At 46.4% G+C, this 26,523-nt stretch overlaps 1 protein-coding gene across 1 annotated transcript in view; it reads right to left on the bottom strand.

The window, feature by feature from the left end:
• Window positions 1-318: 318 nt before the first annotated feature.
• Window positions 319-26,523, bottom strand: part of LOC138497419 (E3 ubiquitin-protein ligase TRIM39-like) — a 220,398-nt gene continuing 194,193 nt past the window's right edge. The window contains exons 6-7 of the mRNA XM_069620887.1: window positions 16,144-16,170; window positions 319-3,966 (exon numbers count right to left, since the gene is read on the bottom strand). Coding sequence (XP_069476988.1) covers window positions 3,425-3,966; window positions 16,144-16,170 — 569 coding nt within the window. The 3' untranslated portion in view covers window positions 319-3,424. The remainder of the gene's footprint in view (window positions 3,967-16,143; window positions 16,171-26,523) is intronic.

The raw sequence follows: 26,523 nt of genomic DNA, 5'->3' as shown, positions 1-26,523 counted from the left end.
TTTCATGATGCCTTCGCCCACAATATATGTCGGCATTAAAAGATTTTCAACATTTTCACACTGGCTGTGCCCATACATTTCCATGCTGGCTGCACCAATATGGCCACATCCCCACATAAGAACATACTCCTATTGGCTTTGTATTTAAAATGCCATTCCACAATAGGAAAACATGTCCAGACTGGCTACACAATGTAGTTCAGTATAGGCACGTAACACACTTATCATGCTTACTGATTCATAGATGCCCAGAATAAAATGCCATGCCACAGTAAGAAATGGCTAGACTGGCTACCCCAAAAATCCAGTCTAGCCTAGTAATAACACAGATCATGCGTGGTTTATTATAGATGCCCAGTAAAGAAACGATATGCCACAGTACGAAAGAGCTAGATAGGGTATCTGCAAAATGCCAGTCTAGCCATATAGTACCACTTAACATGCTTACTTTATCATAGATTTCCAATTTTTAAAAAAACATGCCACAGTAAGAAAGGGCTAGATTGGCTACCCCAAATGTCAGTCTTGCCAATTAATAACACATATCATGCTTGGTTTATCACAGATGACCAGTAAAAAACTTCATTCCACAGTGAGAAAGGGCTGGTATACGAACTGTCAAAGGAAAACTATGTTTCCCCTTGACAGTTCAAGCCAGCCCAGGAGCGCTCCCTCAGCTGCAAAAGGCAGCTGAGGTAAGGCCCATGGGCTAGCGCGGCTCCCCCATGATGGGTGAAGGCTCAGGAGTGTGGATGCCCCCTTGCTTATTATGGATGAGACGCCCCCGTTTCAATCACATTCACACGCATATGATTTGAAATTACCATTACTGGCATAATCTATTTATGCCAGTAATGGTCACTTTAGATCACATGCATACAGCTGTTGCCACAACCTATCTATGCCAGTAATGGTCACTTTAAATCTCATGCATGAAGGCTGAAGTACTTCATGCATATGATTTAAAGTGACCAATACTGGCATAGGTTGTGGCAGCCGCTTCATTCATGCTATTTAAAGTGACTATTACTGGTCTGGAATAGATAGGAAAAGCTATCTATGCCATTAATAACCACTTTAAATCACATGCATGAGGATGTTGGCATAACATATCAATAGCAGCAGTCTCTGCATGGGATTTACAGTGATACTACAAACATGCCCAGACATATAATGATACAAATACACACATGTATGCATGCATCTATGCACAGCTACTCACTCAACTATTCCTGCACACACAATGCATTACATTCAGAGACACATGCATACATTCAAATATACACATGCACTTCAATTTGAAATGTATGTATGTGTAAGTTCAAATACATATAAGTACATACATCAAAATGCATACATAAACATGCATTCAGAAATACATATACACAACACTTACCTCAGTTAGGTCTTCTTCTGGCTGGGGCATGCAAGGACATAACAAGCAGCAAGCTGACCTTAGTTAGGTCATCTACTGGCTGGGACAGGTAGGGACATGACGAGCAACATGCTGGTGTAGGCCTGCGCGACAACGCCGCGCCCCGAAAAGACTTGAATCCCAGGGGCGGGCCACAACACTGATGTGGTTGCCATGGCCACCCTTGAGTGGCACGCTGCGATGCACAGGACGGCATGCCTCTCACCAAGTTTTTTTTTATATCAGTGCTGGCTGGGCACTGACTAGCCAGCCAGAGCTGAGTTACATATATGGAGAAAAAAACGGTGAATGGTGCGCTGTCCTATGTCGCGCAGCGCGCCATTCACAGGGTGGTTTTTAAAAAGAAAAATCAGGGCTGATGCTAAATCAGAGGGACAGCCTTGCAGGAGGGTGCACCGGGGGACACCCCCCCTCCCCAAGTCTGCCAACAATGTTGATGCGACCGGGACTGGTAGTTCAAATAAATGTTATCTCAACCATCTATCCATCTTGATTTTGTTTTATGGCCACTTAAAGGCAGAAATGGAGCCAACTTCCCCTCAGTTAACACAAATCAGCTTGTTTGTGTATAAAGGAAGTAAGGGAAAGTGCTGCTCTGATGGTGGGGTCACCACAGGGCCTGCTCTATGACATGTTAAAGCTATCCTAGTGGATCACCAGTAAAGGTGGGGTGCCAGCATGATCCTACTTCCAGAAATATCTGTTCCCACTGCCAATGAGCCGCTGCCAACATATAATTTACTCTGTTACATAAGGCCTTGCAGCAATTTTTCTATTTCTAGGTACCATATCCTGTACTTCTGTGCCCCCAGATACATCATCAAAGAGAACTCCACAATTCTTATTAGTGTAGTTTATAGACACTTAACATGGCATACCCTTTATTTATGATCAGGCATGTTATGAAACCAGGGGGTGAAGAAAGTACAAAATGCAGCAGATCAGTGGTGCTCAGGCCTTGTAGTAATTATACTGTTAGATATTTTAATTAAACTGTACACCATGTTCAATGAAAGACATTGATCTCTAGCATAGTGTGGCTTAATTTTAAAGCAAGTAGGAGAAAACGAACCAACCGTTGCAGACAATGGCAGATATGAACCATAAAATCTTGGTCTGCTGAGGCTTTATGTGAACTGCCTCAGCAGTGATGTCTAGTGGTCTTGGTATGGACGTAGAATAACTGGGCACAGCCACTCTTCTTCTCTTCTGTCATAGGAAGAGATGGAATGGATGGATGGGGGGTGCTGAGATTGACCATGTTCTGGCAGTAAAATCTTTGCACCTACAGTCGAAAACAAAGCGTGTGGAACTGAGACCAAAGGAAAAAAAACAGAACACTGTGGGGCTAGAGGTCGTAAAACCCTGTGATCTTGGACATGTTAGTAGAAAATAATGAAGTCTTATCGCCCAATTTATCACTGACTGTTGCATTAAATTCCTATGGAGAATTGGGCTGTCCTATAACTTAGTTCTTAACACGTTCCACATTTGTATAGTGGAACGAGCCAAGCTTTTCTGAGCTGCAGCAGATCAACAAGCTACCCCAATGAGTATTCAAATGAGTGAGTCTGGTCTCAAAATGAGTTATGATCTCAAACCTTCAGGGATATGTGATACTGGGCACGAGGCGTGAACATGAAAAGCAAAAAGGGAACTGAGTGAATGCTGAACACTGAGCAATTTGTTGCGGGGGAAGGAAGGACACAGAAATACATTGTATAATAGTGTGAAAGGTAGGTCAATGGGCTATTGGTGTTCAGGACCCCCTACTCCCTATGTGACATGATGTCACTGCTTTCCATTTTAGCAGTAAGGTTAGCGGTTGATGCCATTATCCCATGTGTCTGCTTGTCCACGTCCACCAGTTGAGTGGCCGGTGTTGCATGCAAGACATGTCTCTTTTGTGGTCCATCAAATGAACACAGACTTCAGTGCAGATCAGTCTTGGAAGCGATAGTGCACTTTGACCCTATCAGTCTTACTTTTTCACCATCTGGTCACTAAGCGTATCCTCAAAGCTCCTGCATTTCTACCTTTGTCAACAACACCAGGACTGAAAAGTGGTCGAAGCGCCTGGGTGAAAGTGTCCTGGAAAGTGAAGAGATGAGAGTTTTCCTCTGCATTGTAAAATGAGACTTTACCTGCCTCGTAATCCAGAAAAATACCCACCGCTCTAAGGGCTGTCCGTGGCTTTATCTGCGTGATACGCGAAGTGAGGGCACTGTAGTCCCCGCCATCTCTTAGACGAACAACCCAGAATCCTTCCTCGGGCAGTAATGTGATCCTGCCCTTCCTGCTCGCTGATTCATTGCAGACTCCAAGACCCCAATCTGACTTGTGTCCCACTTCCACTTCCCAGTAATGTCTCCCGGAGGTGAAGCGTTCACATCCGAGCACAACAGTATAATGATCAAATCTTTCTAGGCTTTTGGGGACATCTTGTTTTGTGTCTCCATCCCTCACACCTTTACAATCTTCAGAAAGGACGAGATAAGGGTGGGCCGTTTCAGGAGCCAGAGTCACATCCACTGTAGAGAGAGAATAAAACACAGCTCAGTTGAAAGAGAATTGGAGTTTGTTTCTGTCAAAAGAGAATTACAGTTTCAGAAGGTTTTGACCATACCAGAAAAATCAAATGATGTCATTGATGAATATGTTTTAACAATTGAAACTGTTATGCACAGAAGAACTCTTGGGAAGTGTAGTGCCATAGATATTGCCTCCAGTAATAATAATTGAGATGGGAACTCGTTAAGGGATTGCATAGAAAAAGGGCACTGCAAATCATTTGTTTAGGGCTTGAATGACAGATGTACTTGTCTAAAGATGACCCTAATGTCGGAAACAGGTTTTGAGGGCCAAGGGGACTGTAAAAATAGTGCATGACTTTGGAACACTTCAAGGTGGAAATGGGGATCAAGGAGGAAACCAGGAAAGACATCTGATCCACTGCACTTAAAAATTCCTACCAGTGTGAACAGTTTAAATGCACAGCCAGTGCTCGATTTAAGCCCACAGTGGACATTCTAAGTCCAAAAAAGCTTCAAAAAGCAAGGAAGTCAAAGACTTCATAGATTGCAGTGTGTTTACAATAGAAGTCACACTTGTGGAGCCTCAGAATACGTGTAAGCATAATGATGGTATTGTTATTTTTATTACATGCATCCACAGTCCCTTGCTCCAATCCCTGTAGACAGAGTCAGAGTCTGCAGAAGGTGGGGGTTGGAGTTGCTGAGATCGAGGTGGTGACATCAGAGGGTGAGAGCGGACCGCAGGTGTTAGTAACAATGTGAAGAGAACAAGAGGGGAAGAAGGAGGGAGTACTCAGGGAGTAAGCGTTTAAGCGAGGAGGTGAAAACCTGAGGAGAACAATTGTGGTGGGAGGAGACAAAAACCTCTGCACAGTGGAATGGAAGACAAGACCCAAGAGATGAAGGAGGTGGCAGTATCAGAGGCTGGTAGTTACATGGAGGAAGTAACATTAAGGGGAGAGACAGATCTTGAAAAGGCTGGAGAGCATACCAATTATCGGTTATAGGGGGCCTAATGGTGGTATAGTAGAGACTGAGAGAATAGCATTAGAAGGAGAAAGCAGAGTCAAAACAGAAGCATCAGGTTGTGATGAAGAGGAAAGGGACCAGGAGGGGAGAGGGAAACCTGACCTATTTAGTAAGAAAACCATGCAACACCATAAAGGGTGAGGTAACCTCTCTTGAACTGTACAAACTGGGATTCGGAGGCCTGGAAGCCAACATACACAGAAGAGACATTTACCAAAGGAAAGGTTTTCAATGGGCAAGGAACTCAAACCCTCCAAAGAGAAGAACCGTCCTGGCCCTTTTTTTTAATTTAAAGTATTTTTATTGGCATTTGGCAAACATTTCCCAATAGACGTGTGGGGGGGGCTTTGCTTCCAGGCTTTGGCTATTACCATCCATGCTGCTAGCAGTGGCTCTTTTATGCGATTTTGAGGTTATATTTAGCTCTGGATTCAGAGCGCCTACCAGGGTCTCTGCTGATGTCAGGGGTAGGGCTTCCGGGATTAATTCCTGTAAGCTTTTCAAGATCTCGTTCCCAAAATCCTTTAACCTTGGGGCAGCCCCACCAGATATGCATCAAATCCCCCACTCCTCTGCATCCCCTCCAATACTCCTCGGATGTAGATTGGAACATATTGTGCAGTTTGCTGGGGGTGTAATGCCACTGGAGCAGCATTTTGTACCATGCATCGCGCAGTTGGATTGATCTGGTCAACTTCGTAATGTTCCTCCATAGTTTCTCCCAGTGACTTGTAGGTATTGCTTCTCCCAATGCATCTTCCCATGCTGCTTGATATGGCCAGTATGTTGGTTCTGGACATTCTTATAGCAGTTTATATATGTCCGCCACTAGGTGTCTGTCCCCAGAGTGCAAGGTGATGAATGACACAAATTTAGTGGCCGCAATGCAGCTTGCTGAGTCTCTTTCTGTCTCAACCAATGCCTGAGCTGTGTATATTCAAATTGATCTTCTTTCACTCCCACTTGCGTTTTACAGTCTTCAAATGACAATACTTCCCCTACCCAGATGATATCTCCAATCTTTACACACACCCCTTCCTTCCACCCTTCAAATGCTCCTTTTTTCATTCCCGGAGTAAAGTTGAGGTTATCGAACATTGGAGTAAATGGAGATGGTATAGAAGACAGATGCCCTTTTTTAATTCTCCTATCCAAGATATCGCATGCCGTGCGGAGGACTCTAGTTCGACGAGCATTCAGAGGTCTCTCACTCCCCTGCAAGCAGAGCAGGCCTGTCGGGGACATTCCTGCTACCGCTCTGTCCATGCGAGCCCAGATTTTGTCGCCGCATCCTAGGATCACTCCCTGACGACCCCTTGCTGGGCCGCTTCATAGTACTGGTATATGTTAGGGAGCCCTATTCCACCCCTATGCCTGGGGGCTCTAAACACCTCCATAGCCACTCACAGGCGTTCATTCTGCCAGATGAATCTAGAGATTAGTGTGTTCATATTCCTAAAGAAGCTGTTCGGGATAGCTATCGGTAGTGTGTGAAAACTGTATAGTACCTTTGGGAGGGGCACCATCTTTACAGTGTTTATACGCCCCAGCCAGAATATCCCCAATGGGGACCACTTGGCGAAGTCAGTCTGCGTCTGTTTGATCAGGTCAGAAAAGTTTGTTTTGCATAGTGCGGCCACCTTATTCGTCAGTTTGATGCCTAAATATGCCAGACTGCCCTCCGCTACCCGGAATAGGGAGATCCTCTGTATTTGAGTGGCAATTTCCTTTGATAGCCCTATTTCTAACAGCTCCAATTTCCCCATATTTATTTTTAATCCTGATAACCCTTTTTGTTCTTCCAAGATAGTTACTAGGGCGGGTATCGACCTCTCGGTCTCTACTAACGTAATCAGCATGTCTTCAGCGTATGCCGCAGTTTTGTGTATTTCCCCCCCCCAAAGTGGACCCCCCTGATGGCCTGGTTCTGCCTTATTGCCGCTAACAGGGGTTCAAGGTAGATGGCATACAGGTGATGGGATAGGGGGCATCCCTGTCTCGTCCCTCGCTCTATACGTACTGCTTCCGAGATTTGATTGTTTACAGCCAGGCAGATCAAAGGGGTGCTATAGCTGGCTTTGACCATTTGCATATATTTAGGCCCGAAGCCAATTTGAACCATCGTCTGAAGCAGATACGGCCACCCAACCCTGTCAAAAGCTTTCTCAGCATCCAGTGAGATGATGGTAGTCGGTATCTGCTTCATTTCTAGCTTTTCTAGGAGATGAACCACCCTTCTGGTGTTATTCCACATTTGCCTCCCCTTAATAAAACCTGACTGATGTTGCCCCGCGATTCCCGGGAGTACCCCTTTTACCCTCTCCGCTAATATCACAGCATAGATTTTTCATCCATATTCAATAATGCAATGGGCCTATAGGAACCGTAACTCATGGGGGTCTTTATTCGGTTTTCTGAACAGGATTACCTTCGCTTCTGTCATCGAGTTCGTCACCCCATCACCCTCCATAAATTTGTTGAACAGTTTTGTCAGAAATCCATTGACCTCTTTGCAGTAGACCTTATAGAATCCCCCCATAAAGCCATCTGGCCCCGGTACTCTATTGCTTGGCAAGTTTTTTATTACCCTTTCCACCTTCTCCCCTTCAATTTCCCGATCTAGGTTCTCCTTCTCTTCGGCCGTCAACTTTGTCAGTTCTATTCTTTCCAGGAATGCCCGTATCTTTTGTATGTCCGGGTTCCCCTTCGTGTATAGTTCCTTATAGTATGCCGTAAAGGCCTGGGTTACCCCTCTTGATTCTGTTGTTAGCCCCCCGTCTGCTAGCTTGATTCCCTCAATGTGCCGCTAGCTTTTCTGTTGTTTCAGGAGCCTTGCTAGCATTCTATCTGCCTTATTTGCACTCACGTAGTACCTTTGTTTAAGCCTCAACAGGGCACTTTCCGAAACTGTCTCTGTGCCCCCTTAACTTTAATGTAGTTCCCCTTAGACTTCTGATTTGCTAATAAGCTTTGTGCCTACGTCAGTGCATCCTCGAGGTTTTCTCTAGTTTCTTTCTTTCTTTTAACCTTTGGGCATTCAAAGAGATCAGTTCCCCCTTAGCACTGCCTTAAAGGCATCCTATACCCCCTCAGCGGGGCCCCAGCTATATTGTTCAGGCTAAAGTATTCCAGTATTTTGTCCCTCACTTTTCCTCGCGTTACCGAGTCCTTTAATAGGTCATTTGGGAGCCTCCATGACTATAGAGGATTGTTTGGTCTAAGTTCCCCAAGAACTATCCTCATCGGGGCGTGGTATGAAAATTCTATTGGGCCGAGTTCTACGTCTTTCAGTGAGCCCAGTATCCCGGGGGTCCCCCATGCATAATCTATTCTTGAGTATGTCTGATGCACATGCAAGAATCACATATACCCTGTCTCCTGTCCCTTTTTCACCCTCCAAAGGTCTTTCAGCGCCATCCCTTCCATTTGCCTTCGTAACGCCTCTGTTGGTTGCACGCCCTTGTAGATATTCTGCCAACTCCTGTCCCTTGCAGAGTCCCAGGTCAAATTAAAGTCTCCTGTAATTATTAGTTCCCCCACTACAGATTGCTCTAATTTCCCCGGGACCTGCTTTAGAAAGGAGTCTTGCCCTGTATTCAGGGCGTAAATAGTCCCTATTGTGATGGCTCTCTCTTCTATCTGCGTGTGAACGAATATGATACCTGTCTGCTAGCGTCTTCATTATTTTTGTGCCCAGTGTATTCTTTAGGCCTATTATTACTGCCACTGTCTTATTGCTAGTGTTTGCCTGGTATAATTGTGAGTATTGCTGTACTTGTATTTTATGTTTATCTTCTTTCCATAGGTGTGTCTCCTGAAGTAGGAATATGTCCGCATTGTGTTTCTTTATCTGCGTTTGGACCTTCTTCTGTTTTACCGGTGTATTCAGGCCCCTTACATTATGTGAGTAGATCAATAGTGGCTTCCCCATTTGTCCATCCTGCCCTTCCTCCCCTGATCTTGATGCCCCTTATGTGTCCTTCCCTTTTCATCCCAGTGTCTATATGAGTGCGGTTGCTCTTGTCCCCCGCCCCTTTTCACTCCCCCCATCCTCTCCCCTCTGCCCCCCCCCCCGTGGTCTGACTCGGTATCCGTAGACTCTTCCCACTTGGTGGGCACCGACCCATGTTTCACACAGGCCCCTAGGTTACTTTAGCCTGGTTAGGTTCCAAGTGGTGCCCCTTCTCCTCCTCCCGGTCGGGCCACCATATTGTAGGACCAACTCTGCTGTACCTGAATGTGTATGTTCGGGGGCCCCTTCACTCCCTCGCTTATTCCAATTTGTCCAGCTATCGCCCCTGTGAGCAATGCTCATGCCATGGGTCACCCATCTTTCATTTTCTGGGTCTGGGCCCTTTTTTTGGTTTCTCTCCTCTTTTCCTGTGTGCAGTTGACCATTCACAAGGTTTAGGTTCCCGCCTGCATGCTTCGGCGTTTCCCTCATCTGCAGCTGCTTCCTCTGTTTCCCTCCCCAGAACTGCCAATCCTACGTCGCAGGTTGTCACTCTTTGTTGTCTCCCCTCCCAAGGCAATATCAAGCCGAAGGGGAATGTCCATTTGTATGGGACTTTCTTTTCTTTTAATTTCCTGGTCACTGGGCCCATCGTTCTCCTTTTCTACAATGTGGCCGTCGCCAGATTTTGGAATAGGCTCACCTCAGAGCCATTTATTGTTATTGTCTCTTGACCCCTTGCAGCTTTTAAAACCTTCTCTTTTTCTTCGTACAATGCCATTGCCGCCTAGACATCTTTGGGCCTGTTCCATTCTCCAGCTCTCCTCAGGCCCACCCTGTGTACCCGGTCGATTCTTATCTCAACTGAGGCCGTATCCGCAAGCATGGTGGCAAAGTACTGTTGGATAGTGTTTTTCAGCTCCCCATCTGAGGTTGTCTCCGCCAGGCCTTTGACCCTAATGTTAGAGTGCCTTGAACAATTCTCAAAATCCTTCGACTGATCTCAAGGTTGTGTGTGGTGGAGGCTATCTGTTCCAATAATTCCACGTTCTGGCGCACATCCTTTTCCAATTCTGACATCCCTTGTTCTGTGATATTGACTCTGCTTTTCAGGGAGTTGTCATCTCTAATTTCTTTCAGCGCTTCCAATAAGTCTTCTTTCAGACCCCCGATCTGCTGCTGAAAGGAGGCTGTCATCCTCTCCTCCATGCCCAGTAGGCACTTTTGTAGGTCTTCTTTGCTTGAGGCCCTGTCTTGTGTCCCCTGTGTGTCTTCTTTGTCCTGCTCCGTTAGTATTCCAGTATCCTCGGAAGCCTCTCTCGAGTTGTCCTCCTTTCGGCTGTCGGTCGTCACAACCCGGCTCTGGTTCTTGCCGGAGCTGCGGTGCTACGTATTGTTGTGGGGTTTACCCATTCTGTTTATTTCCTCTCCGCAAGGGCTTCTCTATGGGGCAGGCTCCTCTTTCCTCTCTCTGTCCCCCAGCTGCCACCTCACATCCAGAGATGCCAATGAATTGCCCTCCTCGGGGGGTGGGCCCAACTCCTCGCTGGCTTCTGCGCTGCTTCCCGTGGGCCCCTCCATTGATGGGGCATCTCGTCTCCAGGTCCCTCCTTGCCAGCTCCTTCACCACCTTGCAGCGGGGCCTCTGTGTCGGCGGTGCTCCTCCTCTTCGACTCCCTCCTCCACACTTCTCCGCTGGGCACGCCTTTCCTCCATGACACTTGGAGGTCTGCTCATTGCTTACAGCCACTCCTGGGCCTCAGGACTTAGTGGCTCTGCCCTGCTTCTTCCTCAGGGGACAAATGCTCCCCACTGCTGCTTCCTGCCTCGCTGCGCTCACCTCCGCTTGTCTTGGCAGGCCATCTCCATGCGGCGTATGTCTCCTCCTCTCGGGGGTCTCTCCACCCAATTTGGGCGTCCCGCTATCCCTCGCAGATGCTGGTGTTCTGTGCTGTTCTTGTCCCTCTTATGCCTGCTACGAGGTCGCAGGAGGAGGTGGCCCCGTTCTGTGTCTCCCTGCAAGGGTCTAGGCTTGCAGCTGCTGCATCTCCCTTACTTGTGCACCGTCGGTGTTCCGGGCCGCCAATCTCCACCCGGCTTGGGGCGGTACCTCTCCAGAGGTTTTCGGTGGCTCGTCCTTCGTTTTCCTTCCCGTGTGTGTGTACCGGGCACATTTCTGAATTTCTTACTCCTCAATGACTAAAAGTATGTGGTTTGCTATAATTCGGATCCAGCTTATATTACTCCTTCTTCTAGGCCCGTCCGGGAGCTCTCAGAAGCGCACCCTTACTCCTTGGCGGCCATCTTGGAATCGCCTTTTTGTTTTTTTGAGGAGATCCTGCTTGTTTGAGTTGGTGCAGCTGATAAAAAATACGAAACACGGAGATATGGGGACTCATTCCGAGGTTGGTGGTAAGGGGGCAACGGTGCATTACGAGGTCCTTTAGCAGGTCCCGCTAAGGGCGGCTGGTTTTACCAGGTGCCCTTAGTGGGAGCCGCTAAAGGACCAGGGAGCTAACAATTAACGGGCCCGTTATTAGCTCCCTCCCAATTCCCATTGAGCCCTATCGGACCCGATATGGGGGTAGCCATGGCACTTATAGCACCATGCCTACCTCCATACTCGTAATGACCCCCATGGTCTTGCTGTCCTTGTTCCTAGATGTCACACAGTGATGTCCATGACTGTGCCTGTGTGCTATCTGCAGGTCAACCTGTGAAGCATGGAATTAGAGGAGGACAGCATCATTCTTTCAGCCCACCAGCCAGCCAGGTTGAGGGGTTAATGAGTACAGCGACACCATGAAAAAGTTTTTATTCAGGGCACAATGCTACAGAGTGCAACCAGCATTGAAAATTGTCTTTAGTGGTCCATTAAAAATAAAGCCAGCAAGCTCAATATTGCCTATATGGTAACTATGACATATTGGGCACAGGAGGCACAAACATGTGCTTCCAATCAATGGTAATATTGGCGTATATTGGGCATAGACAGCATGCACATATTTTATGATGGAAAAACTGGTATATATGGAGCACAACCAAAATTGAAAATGTTTTACAGTGGCAATGCTGGTTTAAATTGGGCACAGTACGTATGTAAATGTGTTCTTACTGTCACTGTAATGGTATATATTGGCCCAAGCATATATTAACATTGTTTTACAGTGGCAGTACTGGAAACTATTGGCACAGCCAACATGGAAGGTTTTTGGTATAGTGGCGCACTGGTATTTGGCATAGTCAGCATGACAATGGGGCTCATTACGAGTCCGGCGATAGAAGGTTGCCGCCGTACCGTAATGATTTACCAGCACTTGACATGCCAGTAACACCAGGGGATTACAACCCCGGTGTTCCGGAAAGTCAGGCGCCGGTAAATTGTAAATCCCCATTCCCACAGAGTCCCATAGGACTTTATGGGAATGGGGTACACAGAAGCACCAGCACCGTTAATAACAGTGCCGGTGCTTCCATGATGGTCTGCTTACCGTGGCCGCCCTGCCAGGCACAGCGGCTCTGGCATGCAGACCTGTAATATGCCAGTCCGGAAATAACGGTGCCGGTAAGCTTATCGGCACCGTTGTTTCCGGACCGGCAGGCTCAGAATGAGCCCCAATGTGTCCTTACAGTGGTATTCTGGCATATATGCTGTACAGCCAGCATTATGTGTACTCTTACAGTGGCAATAATAACATATATTGGGCTTAGTGGCATATGCATTCTTCCAGTGGCAATAAAGGCATATACAGGGCTCAGTGGCCACGAATATGTTTCATAGTGGCACTATGCTCATGTGATGGGCACATCCAGCATGAAGTTCTGTTCCTTCAGTTCCATGCTGTTATAAAGTGGGCCCATTATAATTAACATATTTTTAAAATAGTAATGCTGGCATATATTTTTGGACAGTGGTGCTATAAAAATGCTGGCATATATTATTGAGACAGGCCACATTGTTTTTCTTAGGACACTGTCCAAACACTCACAAATGTTCCTGTGTACTTTTGGTGACCTGGCATCTTTGATATTGTTATTGATGATTTACATAGCGCTTCATGCCAGATTCCTCCATCAACTTGGGAAAATATTTACACTGCTCCACCTAAAAAGAAATATCACCAGCCAACACTGACCCTGCTCCACCCACACCCAGTCCTGCTCCTGTTATTCCCAGGCTGGGATATATGAAAGAGGTAGGCTGTACGCACCCTTTACTTTGATATTTATTTATTTTTTATTTATTTATTTATTTGCATTTGTTAAGCGCACTTGCAGCCCATGAGGCATCGAGGCGCTGTTACAGAGGAAACACAGATTAAGATTAGGTTTTTTCTTTGTCTTAGTTACGTATTTATAACGCGCTTAAACACTCGGAGGTTTCTAAGCGCGGACCCGGGGATCGAACCAGTTGTTGCTTTGTGTCGTCCTGCTTCCAAGACGCGCACGCTGCCGCTGTGCTATCCTCGGAGACGGGAGCTGGGTGACGGTGATTGAAGCAGACTGGGTTCTGAAACAGTGACTGGGACCAACATTTTAAAAGTGACGGTGATTGGGTTTGGAATGGAATTAATCAGCCATGGCAGGATAAGGGCCCCTTAAAAATAAGAAATTATTCTTCCTGGAGTAGAGATGTATTAAGTACAGTTTTAAAAAAAAGAAAAAACAATTTGGGGTGCTTGAGCAGGAAGGAGCAACTAGGAATACGGTCTGCCTAAAAGTGGCTCTGGTCACAAAGGATACTGAGTGTTCTTAAGAAGTGTAGCCCAACGTCTGTATTACCACTGACAGCCTACAAATGTCCTGACAATTGATGAAAAGGAGACCATAGACTGCAATGCATCTGTTTTGGGGCTGCAGCTGCAAGACTCTTGTTAGTCCTTGTGTAGTTGTCAGTGGAACAGCAGCATTTGATTTCCTTGTGGCAATATGTGGGTTAATCTATTAGCTTTTAGCAGAAGTGGAGTCCTAAATGACTGGGCGTCCACTTGTATGAACAGCCATTAGTAGATTTGTAGCCTATGGGATCGACTAGAGCTCCTGTGAAAATATGCGATTACATGGCAATCAAAGGATGCAGTACTGTGGTCACCTAATAGATGTCTTCACAATATATGAACATGGAAGCCAAACGCTGCAGTTCCACTAACTACACTTTCTCAAGTCCAGCATATCATTAGAAAGGTACATAACAGGCACATGTCTGACTCTCACTGTGGTACCAGAACTCAGACCAGGCACCAGAATACATTTCAAGGGTTTTTAGTTACCTTTTTTGTACAAACTAAATCATAACTTGTCAGAGTGATGGCGGAACACGAACGATAGGTGTCGATGGCATCAGTGAATATTGATTAAGGGATTCAGAATTGTATGCTCTAAGTGAGGGGATTACCACTGTCTCTCAATAACTGGGTCAACAGAATCAGGGACTCCCCCCACCTCATGCTCCAAAGGGGTCCTCCTATAAGGTGCTCAGTGCTTAAAGCTTTTGACGGGCGTCTCTCCCCTTCCACGGCTGGTAGGCGAGATGGTGTGTTGCCCTCTGACCCTCTCTTTGGGCTGCAGGCTTTCCTGGGCGGCAGAATCCCGTCTCTTTGCACAATAAGAGTTTCTGGGTGCCTCCTGACTGCTACCTCCTAGGTTCTCTCCTGGTAGAGCGGGAGGAGCTTCCTGCTCAGCTGGCCATGAGTTTTGAGTGTACTGGATTTTCAGGTGTGCCTGATGGGGTTTTGTAGAGAAGCGTAACCCTACCCACCAACTTCTCCATTTGATAGTCTCTCCAGAGCCTCTCCCTGTCCTGACTACGTCTATGCCGTCAACCCTACTCCAAGCATAGCAACGCAATCTCCTACCTTCTTCTGAATGTATACTCTCTCCTGGACCAATGTGGTCCTCTGCATCCACCCTATATTTTCTGCCTAAATGGGTTGTCTACCCTTCTCACCCATGTCTTGTATGGTCCAGTTCTATCCTCTTCTCTAGCAGCTCACTCTATTCCCGCCTCGTGATGGTAACCCTTACATTCCACCCGCCGCCACCGATCTATCCTCTCATGTTGCCTCTTCTGCTCAATGTAATTCTTCCTTAAATGCAAGGTCTCTCCTCCCTCATCTCCCAAACAGTACCCTTTATCCAACATTTAGACTCTCCTCCTTTTCCTCAAGACAAGCATTCTGTTTTGTCTGCTTCTCATCTCCCCTCTTTCTCTCCCAGTCAATACCTCTGTCATCCTTCTCCCAGATTACCTCTCCCTCTTTCTTCTCCCCATCAATATCCCCTTGTGACCTCTCCAAAGCAATGTCTCTCTCCTCTTTTTCTCCTCTAACAAAATATCGCCTCCTTTCTCTTCACACCAGATTGTCCCTCCTTTAATCAACCCAAGAATATTTTCCCAACATTATTTTCCTCTCTATCTAACTGACCAGGACCTCTATGCACCATACTACTACTATTCCCCTCCTACAACACAAAAATCTTCCCCCTGCCCCAACCTCCTACTCCATGCTCCTTTCACTTCATCCCTCACCAGTACCTCCTTTTGCCTGGTCTCCAATTTCTGGCTCTCCTCCCTCTAAGCTGTTCTCCTTCCACCAGCTCTCCCAAAGAGAAACGAGAACAATCCATTGGAATCAATGGACCGCAATATTTGCCATGGTGGCTGCCATTGCAGATCTCCTGAAGATCAAGGACGAAGAATGGATGACACTCGTGTGTAATTGAGCTTGCTTCCATTTTGTCCTGGTCGATTTTCATTTCTCTGTGCAGAAAATGTCCTTGGTTACAGGCGCAATAGCAAGAGTAGGAAATTAATGTACTATCTCCTAAATCGTGGCTACGCCTTGAAGTTACGGCAAAACATGAAAATTGTGGAATATGTGCTTTGTGTAGAATACAAACAGGTCATGGAGAAGACTGAAACTTTAGTCCTTTTTTGGCTAGCAGCAAATATCGATGTCATCAATGAAAGAGTCCACTCTTGGAGTAATGTCTGGTGGGGGCTGTTTGGTTCTTAGCCGACAGTCATCTCAGGAATATTTTATGAATCATTCTGTGGTTTCAGTGACAGCACATCTAATGCTCTTAAATCCAGAGCTACAAAGTTATAATTTTTCATGCACAAATTAACAACGAGAGCAAGTAGAAAAGAGGGTGAGCCAGTAAGTAATGAGTCAGACTTTATGTATAGATACCTGCATGTCTGCGAGCCAATCGCCACTCTGAAACCAAGCCAAAACAACATAATGTCAAATGAAGATCTTGAAGCATGAACTTGAAATAGGCAGTTCTTAGATATATAAAATGGCAAGCAGAGCAGGTTATGAGGAAATACAAATATCATCAAATAGTATGTATGTGTCGTCCACAATGAAGAGGACTTGCATGATTCTTAATTTATTCTGAAGAAGAATCTGCTAAGCATGTGCAGTACCTTTGTGAATCACAAATAACTGGTAACACTGATGGCATTACAGATCACCTCCTTCCACTAGCACGTCACCTAGCAGTTCTGGTTGCACTGCCCCTTTTAGGGTGGAACCACACCTGATTTGCATATCACCTTTTCCGCTGGAATGGCAGGCTGAAAAACTATGGTTTGGAGCGCTGCCCAGAGCTTTGCCAGTGGTTTTTGGTGCATTCAAAACCCTTCAGCCATCATTCTTCAGTGTTGTGCTAGTCACCCCGATTGGGACAGCTAGGCCCAGATGTTCAGAGCCTGCTGTACCTAGATATCCAAGGTAGGCTTCACTGATGACGCCCAATGAGGCAAAACATGTCTGTTGTATAGTGCAGAAGGGATGTGGCTAAGCAGTTGGGGTTGGACTGAACCTGATTTGCATATAGTCTTTCCCCGTCTGTAATGGCATGGCAGGCTGATAAACAATGATCTGGAGATGGGCCCAGAGCTTTAACAGTGGCTTTTGAGTCATTCAATACCTTTCAGCCACTATGCAACAAAATAAATAAATGTCACCAATGACCTCTCTGATCACATGTGCTATGAAACCCTGACAACACCATTGATACCAATACGAAATCAGTGGCCTAGCACCTACAGAGGAATGATCATACTGTTTTGAAAGACAAAGATGCACAAATCAATTTAAGACATAATGGATCCCGAAACCAAATTCAATCATCAATAATGGCACATCCTGAGTGTTTAGAAAAGAGAAGTTATGGACGGCATGCTTCCTTTAATACATGTAGTCATTATTTGGCAGAAGAATGTTGGTACTGTGTCTAGTATTACACTTAGTTTGCATTTACACCCTTTTCTGTCCCTGTGTGGAGGCAAGTTTAAAATGTCAGGTCCCTAAAGGAAGATAATTGTGTTATCCAAAATATCTGTATGGCTGCAAAACACAGACGTTCAAATGCAGTACTTGTCATTGACATTTTTAATATCAGTTGTGGTGAGTTGAAGAAAGGTTTAAGTTACTTACCTGGAACTACTGTTCGCCAGCATGGGTCGGGCATAGATTCACAAGCTCATGAATATTCCCTGTTGTCAGGCTGGGAATCCTCGGTAAAAGAAAGAACAGTTTCACTTTAAAACTGTATTTCTCCTCTAAACCAATCACTTTTATTTAAATTCTTACAACGCGCCGCATGCCTCTGGGCCTCAGGGCGCACAAGACAACAAAGAAGCAAGTAGGAGCTAAAAGGGGGTCATACAAGATTACTCCATTTTGAAAAGGTGAGTTTTTATGGCTTTTTTGAAAAGGGGCACTCTTGGATCTGTAGTAGCCCAGCCGGCAGGGCGTTCCAGAGTAGAGGACCCTGAACAACGACGGTAGTGCCACCAAATTTAGCAGTCTTGAATCTGGGAGGGGCAAGGACGGTAGCAGAGGAAGAGTGAAGATTTCTTCCATTGCTCTTGATGTGAATGCATTCAGACAGGTAGATGGGGCTGCTGAGAGAGAGGCATTTATGTGTCGCAGTGAGTATCTTGTGTGAAATGCGATGTTTAACTGGAAGCCAATGAAGCTTCCTCCTAAAGATGGAAATATGGGAACGGCGAGATTGATTGAAAATAGTCCATACAGCATTGTTCTGTGCCACTTGTAAGGATTGAATATTAGCGGCAGTAGTGCCAGACAATAGGCTATTACAATAGTCCAGTCTGGAGTTTATCAGTGCCGAAGACAAGAGTGTGCAGTTTTCAGTAGTAATGAATGGACGTATGTAATTTATACGCTTATTGCTCAATCCGCAGCTGGACCTGATGTTAGAGACATGCAGTTTCATGGATAATTCGTCGTCTAAGACAACTCCCAGAGTTTTTACCTTGCTTTGGACAGTAATGATGTTGTCCTCAATGGGGAAATCGGAGTAGTTAGAATCTAGTTTACTCCGGGTGTTCTTGGAGGATACTATCATTAATTTGGTCTTATTGTTGTTAAGAGCAAGTGAATTACAAGCCATCCAGTCTTGGATGGCTTTGTAGATGTTATTGATGGCGTCAACATCATTTTGATACTGACCGCTTAGCTGGATGACAACCTGTGTGTCGTCTGCGTAGTTAGTATACTGAACACCTAGCTTGTTCAAGAGGTCTAGAAGAGGTCGAATATGCAGATTGAATAGTAATGGCGACAGGCAAGATCCCTGTGGGACACCACAGGTTTGTGAGATCGGAGTGGAATGAGGACTACCTACACTAACCCTAACCATGCAAGGGCCCAAGAAGGAGGCAATCCATTTTGATGCCATCGAGGAACAATTTGCAACCTCTTCGAGCCTCGTCACTAGTAAGCTGTGATCAACCAGTGGACTTAAGGTCGAGCATGGCTGTTTCATTTCCATGCCGAGACCTATATCCAGACTGTCGAGTGCCGACGATCTTGTGTTCTTCAACATAAGCCTGGAGTTGCTTGTATGCTAGCTTGTCTAATATCTTCAATATGAAGGGCATGTTGGTTATTGGACTATAGTTTTCTTTACTGGTGGGGTCTAGATTTTCTTTTTTCAACAAGGGTGTTATCCAGGCGGATTTAAGCACATCTGGTAACACTCCTTCGTCAAACGATACATCTATCAATTTAGTGATCCAGGGAACAAGCAGGTCAGTTGATTCTTTAAAGATGTTGGTAGGACAGCCGTCACCAGGGCAGGAGGTAGCTTTGAGATCTTGTATGACTCTAAGCACTTCCTTTTCGGAATAGTGGGAAAAGGAGAATTGGGGTATTCCACTTTGGGTATTATGGGAGGTGTGATGTATTTAGAGGGAGATGGTTGTTTAACATCAGTGAGGGCTTGATTGATTTTTTCCTTATGGGAGTCAATTTTAGAAAGAAGAGCATCGTGGATGTCTTGGCCCCATTTAGAGTCTTTGGTTATATTATTGGAAGGTGGAGGCTGATCCTGAAAGTCATTTAGAATTTTGAACAGTTCACTGACACTGGATTGAGCATTGGCGATACTTTTATTATAATGTGTGGCCTTGGCATTAATGATAGGTTTTTTGTATTCATTTGTGGATTTTTTGTAAGCATCTAGTGTATTATTGTTGGGGGTTTTTCTCCAGGATCTTTCAAGAGCCCTTATGCTTTGTCTGGCCCTAACGATATCGTCTGAGAACCAGGTGTTTTTAGTAACTTCAGACTTGATGGTTTTCATTTTCATGGGTGCGAGTTCATTCACCACTTATTTGATAGTGTGAGTCAAGTGTCCTCTGGATCATACTGACCCCATCCAATGACAGTCCTCTCCCTAAACCCCGCCTCTGGCAGCCATCTTCAGATTTGGTAAGCACGTAAAGTCGCAGTATGACCAAGAATAGCCACAGAGGGGCCAGAGGGAGGGGTCACATGTGTATCCATGCCAGACCCATGCTGGAGAACAATAGTTACAGGTAAGTAACTTAAAACTTCTCCAGCATGGGGTCTGGCATGGATTCACATGCTCATGAATAAAGAATACACAGCAGTACAAAATTACACAACCACGGGAGGTGGCAAGGCTCAACAGAAGCAAATAACACTTACCCCTGGTACAGACTTACCTCAAGCAAACAGATTACGTAGCACTGCCTGGCCGACTCTGGATTCCTCCCTGGAATCCCTGTTGACGCAGTAGAACTTTGTGAAGGTATGCGTGGACCTCCACGTTGCAGCCCTGCAGATGTCGAGCAGGGGCACACCAGAAAGGAATGCCTTCATTGCAGCGATCGCTCTGGTGGATTGGGCTCTCAGACGGCCCGGCAGAGGCTGGTTAGCCAGCTGATGACAGTGCATGATGCAGCCGGAGAGCCATCTTGAGATGAAAGCCTTGGACAAGGCCTTCCCATGATTAAAAGGTCCAAAGTTCACATACAAATGAGACGTTTTCCGAAAACTCTTTGTGTGTGCCACGTAGAACTCAAGGTACGAGCAACGTCCAGTGAATGCAAGGTCCTCTCCGCTGGCGACAAAGGGTTTGGGAAGAAAACAGGCAACACCAAAGACTTGTTGAGGTGAAATTCCGATGAAACCTTCGGCATGAAAGTGAGGTGCGTACGCAGTACCAGCCTTGATTTGTGGAAAGTCAGATACGGCTGTTTGCAGGATAGGGCCTGGATCTCACCCACTCGTCTGGCTGAGGTAATGGCCACAAGGAATGCTGTCTTCCACAAGAGAAACTCGAGTGGGGCTTGATGCCTGGGTTCGAAAGGGGCCCCCATTAGTCTTGTCAGGACCACGTTGAGTTCCCATGCCGGGGCAGGAGCCTTTTTTAACGGAGGGAAAGATCAAAAAAGCCCTTTGAGAATGTCCTTGACGGGACCATGGGACGACAGCAAGGATATTTCCATGAATCAGGTGTAGCGTGAGATGGCTGCCAGGTGTACCTTGATGGATGCGTGAGCCAGCCCAGCTTTTGCCAAGGAGATCAAGTATGGAATAATCTGGGGGGCCGTGACCCTCAGAGGAATATTCTTCTGTGACCGGTACCGCGTAGCAAAAAGCTTCCACCTATGGCTGTGGCACTTTGAGTCGACAATCCCTTGGCTTTGTCGAGGATCTCCCTGCAGTCCACTGGCAGCTCATAACCTCCAAACTATAAGGCTGCTGGAGCCATGCCTTCAGGTTCAGAGATCCTGGGTCGTGATGAAGGATTGCGCCTCTCCCCTGGTGAGCAGGTCCAGAAGTACCAGCAACTTGACTGGAGGCGACACTGACAGGCTGAGTAGGTCCGGATACCAAATCTGCCTCTGCCAAGCCAGGGCGATGAGTATCATCTTGCACCGACACTATCTGAGTGTGTAGATCACACGTAGCAGGAGAGGAAACGGGGGAAAGGCGTACAGAAACAGACCTTCCCACAGGAAGGAGAACGCATCCCCCATGCTACTCGGTTGGTGGAATCTGCTGGCAAACATCTGGCATTTTGAGTTCGCCCCTGTGGCAAAAAGTTCGATCGGAGGTCTGCCCCATTTGAAGAACAGACGGTCCACCTGATCCTAACAAAGATCCCACTCGTGGCAGGGGCACAGGTCCTTGCTAAGGCAGTCAGCAATGGTGTTCTTGATGCCTGCCAGATGGAACGGGATGAAGAACATCCCCTGTCCAATGGCCCAATTCCACAAGTCCTGAGCTTCCTTGAAGAGCGCAGGGGATTGAGTGCCCCCTTGCTTCCTGATGTAGAACATGGTGGTGGTGTTGTCCGTGAAGGTCCTCACCACCTTCCCTCTCAGAGAAGGTAGGAAAGAGTTGAGGGCCCAGAACACTCCCCGTAACTCCAGGATGTTAATGTGCAGATCCTTCTACTACGGAAACAAAAGACCTCTGGCCTGTAGACATCCGGTGTGAGCTTCCCAACCTTCCAGGGAGGCGTCCGTGGTGACCGTCTGCTGGTATGGCATGGTTTGAAATCCCGTCCCCTTGGTGATGTGGGCGCGTACCCACCACTACTCTATCACCCGCCGGAACTCCTAGTTGAGAGGGATCTTGTCCGCAAAATTCCCAGACACTTGTATCTAGCGTGCATCGAAGAATTCCTGTAGGGGTCATATCTGCAACCTGCACAGACGGACAAGGTAGATGCAGGACGCCATCATGCCCAGCAAATATTTGATGGCCCGAACCGTGGCCGTCTTCATCGATAACAGCCGCTGTACCTTCCCTTGAATGGCCGCTAGCCTCGCCTCTGATGGGGATGCCAGGCAAGCCACTGTGTTGATTCTGGCACTGAGGAACAGCGCGTTCTGCAATGGCATTAAGCAGGACTTCGTATAGTTCACGGAGAACCCCAGCTCCGTCAGTAGTCAAATGGTCTCCTTCGTGTGCTTGTCGGTGGTACGCTCACCTGGTCTCTGCGGAGGCATTGGGCCATGGTTGCAGCCCTCCCTGAACTTGAATCACCCCCTTCAGGCCTCTCCCTCAGAAGAAAAGCTGTGAGCGGTGGTACGTGGTGATACTGCTCCTGCGTGGAGATATGAGTGTGTGAGTGAACCAATCTGTAATTGTTGTACCTCTCGAACCCTTCACCCCAAAGTACAGTTTCTGTGATCATACGCCAGCCCATAAAGCTCACCTGTGAATTATGGAAGATAAGCTCTCCGTCCTGCTACTTCTGACAGGGGTGCGTTAAATGGGATCTAGTTCCTTCACTGATCCCTGATAAGGATTAGTCCAGTCCAGCTGCGACTATGCTTCTCCTTATGATTGGTAAGTCTTTCTTGAGCTCTTGTGATGCTGTTTGTTCTGTTTAATGTCTTTATATATGTTGCTCCTATTTATGCCCGCAAGAATGTCTCTCTTCTGTTTTCTTCCCTTAAATGGAAATGCGGCCTCAACGCAGCAGTGAGATGCGAGACACGGTCGGGTGGAAGATGGATGCTACCGCAATGTTCGACAGCAGGTAAGTGATGGTTTAAGGAAAGTGCAAAGTATGGTGAAGCGCAACCAACCTTAAACTGACTGTTTTTTCGATTTCTAACCTTGTCTTCTGTTTTTCCTTGCAGGCGCTGCTGTCAATGATGAAGCATGTCGTGCTGCGGTGCCATGATGATGATTTCGGCGTTCCGGAAAGTGTCAAGATGAATACTTGGTTCGCCGAAGAAATGTACAGGTAAGAACAGCTTCGCCCAGTTGGTAAGTATGCTGGCAGGAAGCAGGATGTCCAGGAAGCAGGATCTTCAAATGCAAGTCTGACCTCAGGCGACAGTGAGCGTTATGCTGCTTGCAAGTGCAGAATAACACGAAGCGTCTGTCTTGAGGATCAGGGCAGATTATATAGCTGAGCTCATGGGCACGCCCATTAGGGCCGGCATACCAGCCACACCCTGCCACTCCTAGAGAGTGAGCACCTGCAAAGGCAATCCATTAGCAGCCACACCCAAGAATACACTTGGGGCTGCTTAATGGATGGAATGTTCAAGGTTAATGCATCCTGCTTAATGGATGGAATGTTCAAGCTTAATGCATCTGAAGTGCTATGTCCATAATAAAAGCTTTTTGGTGTTAAATGGATGTTCTTGTTTACTTTTGTTCATGAGCCTGGTGCCAAAGGTGTCAGGACAGTGTCCACCCAGGCCAGGTCTCCTGTGCATGCGGCTCTTGCATGCCTGTGTCTCTGACTTCATGACCATGAACTCATGACTCCCCCTCAAGGCCCCTCTCAAGGGTGGTTCTCCTCCCGGTCCTGGTTTGGTGGGATTATTGCAATGGAACTGTCTGATTAAACGTGGAGCATGGACGTGTTCACTGGGTTCCCAAGTTCGGTCTTGAGGTTCGTAACCTTTCCAGTCAATTAGGTAATACAATTTTGATTGAACCACCTTGGAGTCCAGGATGGATTTGATTTCATATTCTGGTTCTCCATTTATTACTTCGGGCTCTGGTGGAGAACCAAGCCGTGTATTGGACTTCATTGGTTTGAGGAGAGAGACATGAATTACGGGGTGAATTTTCATGCGAGATGGTAACTCCAATTTCATGGCGACAGGATTGATTATGGACTTTATAGTATAGGGGCCTAGGTATCTTGGGCGGAAAGCTCTTGGCCCCTTCAGGGGAATATATTTGGATGCTAACTACACCTTTTCTCCAATCTGGTAGGCGGGAGCTTCCTTCCGATGTCGATCAGCAAACAGTTTTGGTCTTTCCTTAGCCCTGGTCAGATGCTCTGTCGCCTCCTTAAGAACCTTAGTGATGGTTTTATGCAAGTTTTTTATGGCTGGCATTTCCAGGGTATCGGGTGGATCAAATACTGATGTCCTCGGATGTCTTTCGTGCACAGTGTAGAAGGGAGTTTGCCCTGTGCTTGTGTGAACTGAGTTGTTGTATGCATACTCAGCTATCCAGAGTTTATTTTTCCAAGAATCCTCGGACTGTTGCAACATACACCGGAGATATTGCTCTAAAGTTTGGTTGGTTCGTTCAGTTTGCCCATCAGTTTGAGGGTGATGGCTTGTGGACAACATGAGATTGATTTTGGCAATCGTACAACACTTTCTCCAAAAGGCAGAAACAAATTGCGTTCCGCAATCAGATACTAATATTGATGGAAATCCATGCAATCAAACAATTTGCTCTAGTAACACAGAAGCGAGAGTTGACGCAGTTGCCAGTGCCTTCAGAGGGATGAAATGGGCCATTTTGGAGAATAAATCCAGGACGACTCATATGGCGTTATATCCATTGCAGGGTGGAAGATCCGTGATGAAGTCCATCGACAGGGTACGCCAAGGTGCTGGCGGTACTGTTGGGGGATGTAGTAAGCCAGCGGGGTTCTGTTTCTGAGACTAGTGTTGTGCACAGACACTGCAGGTTTCAATAAATTGGGCGATGTTATTTTTCGCCAGGTTGGCCACCGGTAGTTTTGTTTTACTTTAGCATGAGTTTTGGCTATTCCTGGGTGTCCTTCCACTAATAAATCGTGGTAATTTGTGATGATTTGCTTTGCAGTTCTTGGTCTTGGACATATAATCGTCCTTGGAAATACGGTAGATTGTCTTCGATTCTGTACTGATCACCTTTTAACAGCCATTCCTGTTGTGTTGATTGATCCATCGGGGATTGCAAACTGGTTCTTTGGCTATCCACACACATATTCTGGTTTGAATCCTTTCCTCAGGAATTATGGCCACGGGGTTGGATGCTGCCTCTTTTTCTTCACTCATGCGTGATAGAGCATCTGCTTTCGCATTGCGTACTCCAGGTCTATAAGTGATAATAAAATCATATTCCGCAAAAAAGAGTGCAACGAAGTTGACGCGGGGATTGTGCTTTGGCGGTTTTCAAGTATTGCAAGTTACAGTGGTCCGTGATGACAGTGACCGTATGTCTCGCCCCAAGAAGGTAATGTCTCCAGGTCTTGAATGCGGGTTTAATTGACCATTAATTCCTTATCTGTGATTGCGTAGTTCAACTTGGGGGCTGAAAATTTGCGGGACCAGAATGCGACGGTGTGTAGGTGTACTGTTTCAGGGTCTTGTTATGACAATACTGCTCCCATGGCTATTTCTGAAGCATCTGTCTCACTATGTAAGATAGGTCTGGTCATGGGTGTCGAAGGACTGGTGCTGTAGCGAATGCTAGTTTCAACTTCTGGAAAGCTTCTTCAGCTTCTGTCGACCAATGGAACTTTTGATTTGTCTTTAACAAGGAGGTAATTGGATGTACCATTTGTGAAAACCCAGGTATAAATCGACGGTAAAAGTTGGCGAATACGAGCACGCTTTGCACTCCTTTCGTGGATGTTGGTGAGGGCCATTGGAGGATTGCATCCACCTTTCGTGTATCCATATGTACGCCTTGTGGTGTGAGAATGAAACTGAGAAACTCAACCTCGGTTATATGGAAAAAAAATTTTTCCAACTTGGCATACAATTGGTGTTATCGAAGCTTCTCTAAGACTGCCCGGACATGGCCTACATGTTCGTCCATGGAATTTGAGTAGGTAAGAATGTCGTCAATGTAAACAAGAGCGCAAACATCCAGTAGTTCACGGAGTACATCTTCATAAAGAATTGGAACACTGTGGGGCGTTGCATAGCCTGAAGAGCATGACCTGGTATTCAAAGAGGCCGTACTTCGTGCGGAAGGCCGTTTTCCACTCGTCTCCCTCTTTTACTCTTACAAGATGGTATGCTCCTCTTAAATCCAGTTTTGTGTAGATTTGAACATGTTTCAATTGGTCCAGGAGCTCTGGTATAAATGGTAATGGATATCACATTTTTACTGTGATCTGATTCATGGCTCTATTGTCGATGCAAGTTCTTAAGTCCCCCTCCTTTTTAGGCACGAAGAATAAGGGCGAGGAGGCAGGTGACTTGGACAGGCGAATGAAACTGTTCACCAGGTACTGATCCAGGTAAATTCTAAGATGCTGGTTTTCCTGTTCTGTCAGAGCGTACATTTGGCTGCAAGGGATCTGGGCTCTGGGTACAAAATCTATTTGACAATCGTAGGGTCTGTGCTGGGGCAGAACGTTGGCTTGCTCTTTTTTGAAGACATCCTGGTAATCTTGGTATTCAAGCAGTAAAGAGCTGATGAGGCCCAACACAATTCCTTTCTTCGGTTTCAGATTGGTGTCATCTTTTTTGTAACATGTGTCGGCACAATCATGAGGAAATGTCAGAACTTGTT

The sequence above is a fragment of the Ambystoma mexicanum genome, chromosome 5q (genome assembly GCF_040938575.1).
Source record: "Ambystoma mexicanum isolate Mex_15411 chromosome 5q, UKY_AmexF1_1, whole genome shotgun sequence".
Classification (NCBI taxonomy): domain Eukaryota; kingdom Metazoa; phylum Chordata; class Amphibia; order Caudata; family Ambystomatidae; genus Ambystoma; species Ambystoma mexicanum.
The sequence above is the reverse complement of the archived record's forward strand: the minus strand, read 5'-3'. Positions and strand labels throughout refer to the sequence as shown.